Source organism: Oryzias melastigma, linkage group LG9, assembly GCF_002922805.2.
Source record: "Oryzias melastigma strain HK-1 linkage group LG9, ASM292280v2, whole genome shotgun sequence".
Classification (NCBI taxonomy): domain Eukaryota; kingdom Metazoa; phylum Chordata; class Actinopteri; order Beloniformes; family Adrianichthyidae; genus Oryzias; species Oryzias melastigma.
This window is the reverse complement of record NC_050520.1, coordinates 213,567-223,225: the sequence shown is the minus strand read 5'-3', so window position 1 is coordinate 223,225 and position 9,659 is coordinate 213,567. Positions and strand designations below refer to the sequence as shown.

General features: G+C 49.9%; 2 protein-coding genes across 2 annotated transcripts in view; one reads left to right on the top strand and one right to left on the bottom strand.

Moving 5' to 3' along the window:
* LOC112142073 (ras-related protein Rab-14) overlaps positions 1–3,441 on the top strand; it is a 5,424-nt gene extending 1,983 nt beyond the window's left edge. The window contains exons 3-8 of the mRNA XM_024265322.2: positions 724–777; positions 900–1,077; positions 1,510–1,576; positions 2,084–2,171; positions 2,240–2,270; positions 2,343–3,441. Of these exons, the coding sequence (XP_024121090.1) occupies positions 724–777; positions 900–1,077; positions 1,510–1,576; positions 2,084–2,171; positions 2,240–2,270; positions 2,343–2,520 (596 nt within the window). The 3' untranslated portion in view covers positions 2,521–3,441. The remainder of the gene's footprint in view (positions 1–723; positions 778–899; positions 1,078–1,509; positions 1,577–2,083; positions 2,172–2,239; positions 2,271–2,342) is intronic.
* Positions 3,442–4,469: 1,028 nt separating this feature from the next.
* The window catches only part of mak16 (MAK16 homolog (S. cerevisiae)), a gene marked incomplete at its 5' end in the record, with an annotated part of 8,680 nt that continues 3,490 nt past the window's right edge, over positions 4,470–9,659 (bottom strand). The window contains 6 exon segments of the mRNA XM_024265321.2: positions 4,470–4,975; positions 6,140–6,205; positions 6,275–6,373; positions 6,438–6,512; positions 6,588–6,642; positions 6,710–6,861. Of these exon segments, the coding sequence (XP_024121089.1) occupies positions 4,760–4,975; positions 6,140–6,205; positions 6,275–6,373; positions 6,438–6,512; positions 6,588–6,642; positions 6,710–6,861 (663 nt within the window). The 3' untranslated portion in view covers positions 4,470–4,759.

The following is a 9,659-nucleotide window of genomic DNA, read 5'->3' as shown; positions in this document are numbered from 1 at the left end:
CCTCTGGTTTCTCCTCGTGTTTCTCCTCTGGTTCCTCCTCTGGTTTCTCCTCGTATTTCTCCTCTGGTTTCTCCTCTGGTTTCTCCTCGTGTTTCTCCTCTGGTTCCTCCTCTGGTTCCTCCTCTGGTTTCTCCTCGTGTTCCTCGTCTGGTTTCTCCTCTGGTTTCTCCTCGTGTTCCTCGTCTGGTTTCTCCTCTGGTTTCTCCTCGTGTTTCTCCTCTGGTTCCTCGTTTGGTTTCTCCTCTGGTTTCTTCTCGTGTTCCTCGTCTGGTTTCTCCTCTGGTTCCTCCTCGTGTTCCTCGTCTGGTTTCTCCTCGTGTTTCTCCTCGTGTTCCTCGTTTGGTTTCTCCTCTGGTTTCTCCTCATGTTCCTCCTCTGGTTTCTCCTCGTGTTCCTCGTCTGGTTCCTCCTCGTGTTCCTCGTCTGGTTTCTCCTCTGGACTGTATTTCATGGTCTCCAAAACATTAAAACTTCTTTCACAGATGTTTTTGATTCCTTTAAACTTTAGGATGTACTCTGATTACTTTAGCAGCTGCTCCTCCTGGTCAAAGGTGAAGCTCTAGAAAGTAAATGTCGTATACTTGTATAGCACGTTCTACCCTCCTTAGAGGACCCAAAGTGCTTCACATTCACACACATTCACACATTCACACACTGAAAGGTGTGAAGTCTGTTGTAAATGTTGATGGAGGTCAACAGGTCTCTCTCTCTCTGTACCTGCAGGAGACATGGGCGTGGGGAAGTCCTGCTTGCTGCATCAGTTCACAGAGAAGAAATGTGAGATTCTCTTTGGTTCTTCTAAAGTCCGATTCTGTGAGGCCTGCGGGGTTCTGCTGAGGTCCGGACCGTCCCGTCATGGAGGTTCTGGAGGTCTGAGGTTCTGCTGGGTGTCTCTGCAGTCATGGCCGACTGTCCTCACACCATCGGCGTGGAGTTCGGCACCAGGATCATGGAGGTCCACGGCCAGAAGGTCAAGCTGCAGATCTGGGACACGGCGGGTCAGGAGCGGTTCCGAGCCGTAACCAGGTCCTACTACAGGGGGGCCGCCGGGGCCCTGATGGTCTATGACATCACCAGGTACAGCCCGTTTCCGTGGTGACGCTGCATTCCCGCCGTATGTGAGCCCTGCGTCAGCGGCGTCCAGTTTCAATGTTAAGTCAATGAAGGGGCGGGGTGGGCTGATGTCATCAGTGGGTGGAGTCCAAACCAACATGGAGGAGAATCGTTGTCCTCATTCAGGATTTAACCCTTGTAACCCTAGGCAAGTGGGGTCATCTGGACCCTCAAGACCGCGCTGAACGTTTTACTTTCACTGGTGTCTGTGGCCGACAGGAAATCCTGTCCACCTTCATTTGTCCCGGGACGATAACAGGTCAATGTAAGGGGGGTCATCAGGACCCCATAAGAGAGCACAAGGGTTAATGAGGCAATAGTTAGAAGTTCCTCCTTCCTGTCTGGGACCTTGGGGGGGGGGGGGTTCTGGTGGAATAACTTCCTGTCTGGGTCCAGGAGGAGCACCTACAACCACCTGAGCAGCTGGCTGACAGACGCCAGGAACCTGACCAACCCCAACACGGTGAGTGAGCCGCTCCAGATCACAGTCGGGACGGTGGACCGCTGGCGGGCGGCACTCGCTGTGTCGCCCGCCAGCGGTTAGCTGCCAGCAGACGGACAGCCGGCGTGACAACAGGCGAGATCGCTCCAGCCTCTCGGGCTTCTGATGTTTTGGAGGCAGCGCCAGGTTAATCTGCTGACCTTTAACCTCCAGTGTTTCTGTTCTTTGACGTACGGTAACTTTGTACCGTTAACACGATCATTCCAGCAGGTCGCTGCTGGAATGATCGTGTTAACGGTTGAAAAGTTACCGTACATCAAAGATTTGGCGTTTACGGGTCAGGTGTTAAAGGGTTAATGCAGGTTGACATTGAAGGAGATGTAGATCAAAGCGACTCGTGACTCCAGATCAGGTCCATGTCTAGACCAGGAGCTCGACACGTTCTCAAAGAAAAGTTCTAAAGGGTTCTAGATGAGCAGTGATCCGGGTCGGACCACCCGATGACCCGGTTCTCCTGGTTCTCCTCAGGTCATCATTCTGATCGGGAACAAGGCCGACCTGGAGGCTCAGAGGGACGTGACGTACGAGGAGGCTAAGCAGTTCGCCGACGAGAACGGTGAGTTTAGGAGAGGGCGGAGCCTTCCCACCGTCTGTGCGTCTGACTCCTCCCCTTCCTGTCGCCAGGTCTGCTGTTCCTGGAGGCCAGCGCCAAGACGTGAGTACGCTGGTTAGTGGCGGAGGCTGCAGCTTCCTGTGCAGGTCCTGACCTCTGACCTCTGACCCTCAGAGGGGAGAACGTGGAGGAGGCCTTCCTGGAGGCGGCCAAGAGGATCTACCAGAACATCCAGGACGGCAGTCTGGATCTGAACGCCGCCGAGTCTGGAGTCCAACACAAGCCCTCGGCGCTGCAGGGAGGCCGGCTCAACGCCGACAGCCAGACCACCAAGGAGGGCTGCAGCTGCTAGCCACAGGAACCGCGGGGGGGGGGGGCAGGACCCAGAACCAACAGAACCCCCTGGTCTGCTGATCGGGTTGAGTCAGAGCCGGATCCAGGAGTCATAATGACCAAATTAAAGCCCCCCCACCAACGCCTGTACAGGCTCTAGGCTGGCACCCCCCCAGGACGGAGCGGACCCCCAGATGCCCCGCCCCCAAAATCTGGTATAAATGTAAAAGCCTCGAACTGAAACCGGACCTTTCAGAACCGCCTGCTGAAGGTTAGCTCAATTAAAACACCAAAACCTGGAAACATCAAGAACCGCCAGGCGAGATCAGGTGGACCAGGACCACGGAGGAGGTCCAGTTCTGGCCTGCAAAAGTAATGTATGAAGTGGGACCACCACGGTGGCTCCTCCAACCACAGTGGCTCCTCCCACCACAGTGGCTCCTCCCACCTGTGGAACTGTTGGCATCTAAACTCAAAAGTTGAAGGTTTTAATCAGAAAAAAGATCTTGGCCACACAGAAAGGGGAGGGCTCTGTAACTGGAGGCGGAGCCATCTGTCACCTATGGTGAGTGGTGGGTGGAGTCATGGTGCTTTGATCAGACTAAAGAATGATGTTTGTGATGGTGGGCAGAAACGCTGCCCCCTGCTGGAGGAGGGGCTCTACTCTCCACAGAGAGCCCCGCCCACACAGCTGTCTCCACCTATCAGGGGGCTGCACAGATGAACCCGAGGAACCCGCCGCCGTCGCTTAATGAAGACTCTCGCACCTGCATCGGACCTCAGTGCAACAGCAGCACTTCACCTCAGGGGGCGCTCGGGCCTGAAGGGTCTGCAGGCTCTGATGGTAGATGAATGTGCTGCAGAAGGGGGCGTGGCCTGTAGGCCTTGTCGTGTGGCGTTGACTGAGAATTTGGTCTTGAATAAAGCAGCTTTGCATCAACGTCTGCCGTTTTTCTGACGTCACAAACGGCATTTCTGAGGCCGACCCGTCTTCCTGCTGAAGGCAGAACCCATCGGTACCGGATCAGTACCAGTGAAACCAGCATGAAGACAAATCGGGTCTGAACCAGTCTGATGGATGCAGACGCTTCAGGGCTTGTCAGGATGATGAAGAGCAAATGGATCGAAGTCCATTCTTCATCAGGTTCTGGTTCAGACCCGATGGTTCTGGTTGAACGTGTGTCTCTGTGACCTCTGACCTGACTAAGCGAAACTCTTCAGACGTTTACGTGAGAAGAAGCTGAAGGTCATGAGCTCCAGAATGAGGGAGAAGAAACTTTTATTTCACTTTAGAATTTTCATCTTTTGCTGAAACAAATTCCGCAGATGTTTGAAGTTTGAGACGAGAACTCGGACCATCAAAATGAAACGTACATTTACGAGAATAAAGAGGTCAAACTCTGAGAAATATACATTAAACATAAATTGGTAGAATTTTCAGAAAAAGAGTCGATATTCTGGGATAATAAAATTATAATTCCACGCGAGAGTCTGACATCAGACGTCTCAGACGCTCCGTCCTTCCTTACAAAAGGACACCAAGAAGAACGTTGAAAATCTGAACGGCGGGCGCAGCGTTAACGCCGTCACAGAACGGTGGCAGAAACGCGTAACGGCGCTCAGTCTGATGAAAACCACGATCAGCCGCTCTGACGGTTTAGTCGGCGTGTGACGTGGACGGAGATTACACGACGAGATCATAGAAAAGAAGGTCTTCTTCTCGTCTGCTGAGAGAAGTGAACTTTATTCTTATCGTTTATTGTTTTTATCTCCACAGTGACGCTAATGCTCCGTCACATGTTTAGAGTGAACAGGTGAAGCCCTGAACAGGTGAAGCTCTGAACAGGTGAAGCCCTGAACAGGTGAAGCTCTGAACAGGTGAAGCCCTGAACAGGTGAAGCCCTGAACAGACGCCCCCTCGAGGACAGGTCCGGTCCTGCAGGTTTACTATCGACTTCTTGAAGAATCTTCATTTCCATCTCGACTTTTATTAGACAAATGATCTTTAATTCCAAAATGAACATCAGAGTTCTGATCGTTCTGAACGGGTTCTGCCGTTTGGTGTTTTATAGAGGACCGTTGGTTCTGAGGTCCAGTCTAGTCCAGGTTCTGGCTGGGTCCAGCAAACCCAGCTCTGAATGTGAGGAATGGAACCAACGTTCATGTTCTGTCTGCTCCGTCAAAGACCCGTCATGGCTGCTGTGACGGTAACCATGGTAAACCTGAAGGGGGCGGGGCAGCCAGGCTTTGATTGACAGCTAGAAACTTCTGTTCTTTGAGACGGGCTCCACTTCCCGCTCGTACTCGATCTCCACAAACGCTCGCTTCTTTCTCCCACGGGCTGCAGATTTGGACGTGGAGGCCGCCGCCTCCATCTCCGCCTCCTCATCGCTGGACTCCTCCTGCTGCTCCTCTTCATCGCTGGACTCCTCCTGCTCCCCCTCGTCACTGCTCGTCTTGAGTTTGTTCATGTCCTGGAAGGAGACAGGAAAGTTACCTGCAGGTTGGAGACGACTGAAAATCATCTGAACAGGCTGGAGGCGTTAGACGCTCCTCATCATCAGTCATCAACGTCCTTCATCCTGATGGATTCTACCAGAAACAGCTGAAGGTTTGACCAAACAAACAGGAAGTGAAGCTTTGAACTCCTTCACTTCCTGTTTGTTTAATAAACAAACATGCTGCTGTTTACACAGAAGTTACACAGAAGTGTTTACATTTATTTCTGTGAGGAACCTTCATCACGTTGCTTCATGAACAAAGAACTTTCACTTTGATCTCCAAACTCTACGGCAAACACATTCAAGTTTTTCAAACATGTTTCTTTCATTCCTGCTTCTCTTTACTTCCTGACGTGACAAGGAAGTTCCATCAGGTGTTCCAGGTGTGTTCCTGACCTAACATGTTCCAGGTGTGTTCCTGACCTAACATGTTCCAGGTGTGTTCCTGGCCTAACATGTTCCAGGTGCGATCCTGACCTAACATGTTCCAGGTGTGTTCCTGACCTAACATGTTCCAGGTGTGTTCCTGACCTAACATGTTCCAGGTGTGTTCCTGACCTAACATGTTCCAGGTGCGATCCTGACCTAACATGTTCCAGGTGTGTCCCTAAAACAGCGACACGATCCGAACCGTGGCCCTAAAACAAAAATCGCCGGCAAATGCGGGCAGTACCTGTTCTACGGATAATAAATATTTTAAATATTGAAATGTTCCTGCAGTTTCAATAAATCAGTACCAAATACATAATTTAAGTTTAATTTGAACGGTTTTATTTAGGGTTTAATTTGGGCATTGGGGGATGGGGGTCATGAGAAAAAAATTTCATTTTTTGGGATTACTGCAGACAGATTTGATCATTTCAAAACTATTTTCAGGGATTCTTCACTCCCAGTTCTCGTAGATTTGGTCTCAAGACATGAAAACGTTATCAGAAACATGTTTTAGTTTTTTGTTCGTGTCCAAAGTTCAAAGATAAGTTTAGATTAATAAGCCTCAACTAGCAAATTTATTGATGTAAATATGAAGTACTGCATATATATATTTCTTTTTTACTGATCTGAAAAACGATCCGAACTGTGACCCTAAAACAGCGACACGATCCGAACCGTGCTAAAGCCGGACCACGTTTGGTTTACCTCGAAGTCGCTCAGGTCGCTCTCCTCCACCTCATCTTCTGCGACGAACTCGCGCTCCTCCACTTCCTGCAGAACCATCACACCCTTTCAGAATAAAGCTCGGGTCAAACCAGGCAGACCTCTGCAGCTCCTCACCTCCTCGTCCTCCCCTTCAGATTCGGACTCGCTCTCGTGGTCCTGCTGCTCCAGAGCTTTGTCAAAGGCGTGGACAGGGAAGTTGTAGATGTCTCCGTACTGAAACAGGAAGAGAAGTGAGACGGAGCCGGATCGGCGGCGAGGCATTCAGGTGACGGCATACCGTTCCCTGCTTCAGCCGCTCCAGCAGCTCCTTCTCAATGGCGTTGTCCAGCTGAGCAGCGATCAGGGCTTTCTCCTGGAGAGGAAGAACCACTCAGTCAGAACCGCTGCTCCTCTCAGGCCCGGTTCTGGACCAGGAAACCAGACTCACCTCCTTCCTTTTCTCCCTGCTCTCGACCTTCCTGCTGAGAGGAACCAGTTTTCTCCTGGAAAAGAGAGAAATGGGTCAGACTTGGAATTGAACCGGAGAACGGGCCGGGCCATGGCACTCACTGCCTCTTCAGGACCAGTTTGCGCATTCGGATCAGGTACTGGGTGATCTTGGTAAAGCGCTGCTTGCATTTGTGTCGGATGAAGCGAGGCCAGTAGATCAGGTTCTCGTCGATCTGTTCCAGAGCCTTTTCGTAGTTCTTACTGAGCTTCACCTGCAGAGAAGAACCACCAGAGGTTCTGAGCTACGGGTCAGACATTCACAGAACCTTTCTTCAGGCCTATCAGTCACTTTAAGGCAGTGGTCTCAAACTCAATTTATCTGGGGGCTGCTGGAGGCAGAGTCTGGGTGAGGCTGGGCCGCATCAGGATTTCCACAAGAAAAGCTCTGATGAAACATTCCAATGTTCTAAAATATTTCTAACACAAAATAATGAATAACGTAAATAAATATATTAAAGAATGAATAAAAAAATAATAATAACAATGACCATACATGAGATACATATTACTGAAGAAACCACATTCTGACTGACTGACTAGAGAAAAATAATTATTTTGATTCAGTTTCAAATGTCTGTATTAACAGATCCTCCTTCAGAGAGAGAAGCCCCGATATACCGAGAAAATCTTTGAAGGATTTCATTTGTTGTAGATTCTTGTAGAACTCTCCTCACAATAAATAAATCTGATCTATGTGTCTTCCATTCATTGGAGGTGTGGGGTGCTCGCGTGCGCCGACTGCATCAGCGCGCATAGCAGAATATCGGACTTCTATCGCGTTTACATGGACTGGAATGCGCGCCGACACAGCCGGTGTGTGAACCTTAAAGGTCACAGACGTGCACGCAGACGCGGCCTCAAGCTCAGGATCACGTTTGTAAGGCGGGAGCAGTGGATCCCCGCGGAGTGAAAGGGGGCGGGCCTCAGGTTTGCGGCTTGGAGCTTGTGGAGCTCAGATTCAATAGGAACAGTCAGCACGTCAAAAAAACGTATTCCTCGACATCATATATTTATTCATTCTAAGAGAGACATCCACAGACGGACCTGGTAGCTCCTCCCAAACGCGGCGCAGCGACAGAAACACATTTTTTGACGAGCCGCGAGCAGCAAATTCCCCGCACGGGACACGAATTTATCACGCAAATCGCGTTCGGTGCTTCATGGCTCCTCCTCCGCCTAGCTGATTGGAGGAATGAATGAATGAGTGAGGAGGTACTGGACAGACCGCCGATGTCCCGCCTCCAGAGCCATATACCTCACCGTGATTGGTTCGTTCAGCTCTGCACATAACAACTGTCATTCATATCAATCTTGAGGGCCGCACTAACAGTAATCTCTCATATGAAGACGCGGGCCGCAAATCATCATCCTGCGGGCCGCAGATGGCCCGCGGGCCGCGAGTTTGAGACCCCTGCATTAAGGCATCTGGAGTTTGACTGGTAACATGATTCACAGAGAAAAGTAGATTTGATCTTTAGAACTTTCAGAAAAAATACATTCTTAAAGTGAATTTAAAAAGTAAATCATTTCCTCTACATGAAACCATCGGGCAAACGGAACCATTATGCTAATGGAACCATCATGCTAACAGAACCATCATGCTAATGGAACCATGGTGCTAACGGAACCATCAGGCTAAAAGAACCAACATGCTAACGGAACCATCATGAGCAGTGGTCCCCAACCACCGGGCTGCGGAAGATTTTTATTTTTTTTTTGGAGACAGAAATCTTTTATTTTGAAAATCGACCGGATTCTCTCGATTAGCAGTCTGGTTGTATGTGGAAGCTTGGTTTGCAAACGATCGGATAATTGAGGGGCAGAACAGACAAGAACAGGTGATTCCCACGCCGTACCTGTCTGCAGAGAGACGAGACGTTCATGAACGAATCTAATCGTTAGAACGATCATAGAAATGATGAAACGAGCTGTGAACACGGAATTGATCAATGCAAGAACTTCCATGACAAAATGAAGGGGAGCAGTGGGGCGGGGGTGGAGGAGAAAAGTAAAGCTGGGTGTGGAGGTGAGCGCGTGGAGGTGAGCGCGTGGAGGTGAGCGCGTGGAGGTGAGCGCGTGCAGGTGAGCGCGTGCAGGTGAGCGCGTGGAGGTGAGCGCATGGAGGTGAGCGCGTGCAGAGAGTCAGTCAGAAGTTGAAGTTTCGTTGTAAAAATGTCTTCTCAAAATGTTTCACTTGAAGCTTCAGCATGGAGCTTCAAAGTGTCGTTTCCTATTGAGCATCAATAATTGATTTGTTGGTTACATTTTGTTCTTGTATTTCATTTGGTAAAAGAAACTATTATTTAACCACTCTTGACATAACAGTACACCCCCACCCCGCCGGTTCTGGTAAAGTCCTCAGGGGTTGACCGTTCCGCAGCCACAGAAAGGTGGGGGACCTCTGATCTAGAGCAGCATGGTGTTAGCTCATGAGGAAACGGGTTCGAGACCGCTGGACTAAAGTGATCTCCATGATTAGAGATGATGATAAACAGCCAACGTTGTTTATTCCAGGGCTGGGATCCTGCAGACGCTGACGGGGGAATGCATGCTGCTGCAGACGTCACGGTGTCCCTGGACCTGATGTCCAGCAGACTCCTCAGACCCGGACCTGGTCAGGTCAAAACCTGCTGGCCTCTGCACCACGGATGCAGACATTCGTGCAGGAAAACTAAGAAGGGAGATCCAGAAATCGTTTTCAGGGTCCTGGACAGACTCCTCTGGGACGGGTCTGACAGGAGATTCTCCTTTCCTGAGAGGTCAATGTTCTCGTTTTAATCATTTATGAACCAGAAACCTTCAAATGACACAGAATGACAGCTGTGGTGCAGAGGAGGAGCGGTTGACCTCTGTTTGAAAGGTTGCAGGTTGGATTCCTGCGGTGTCGTCATTCAGCAATTTAATTTCTGTGACTCTAAACTCAAACCTTATTTATTTGTATAGCACCTTTCATTCAAACGAAGCTCAAAGCGCTCATCATTAAATCAAATAAAAACCTTAAAGCACAGTG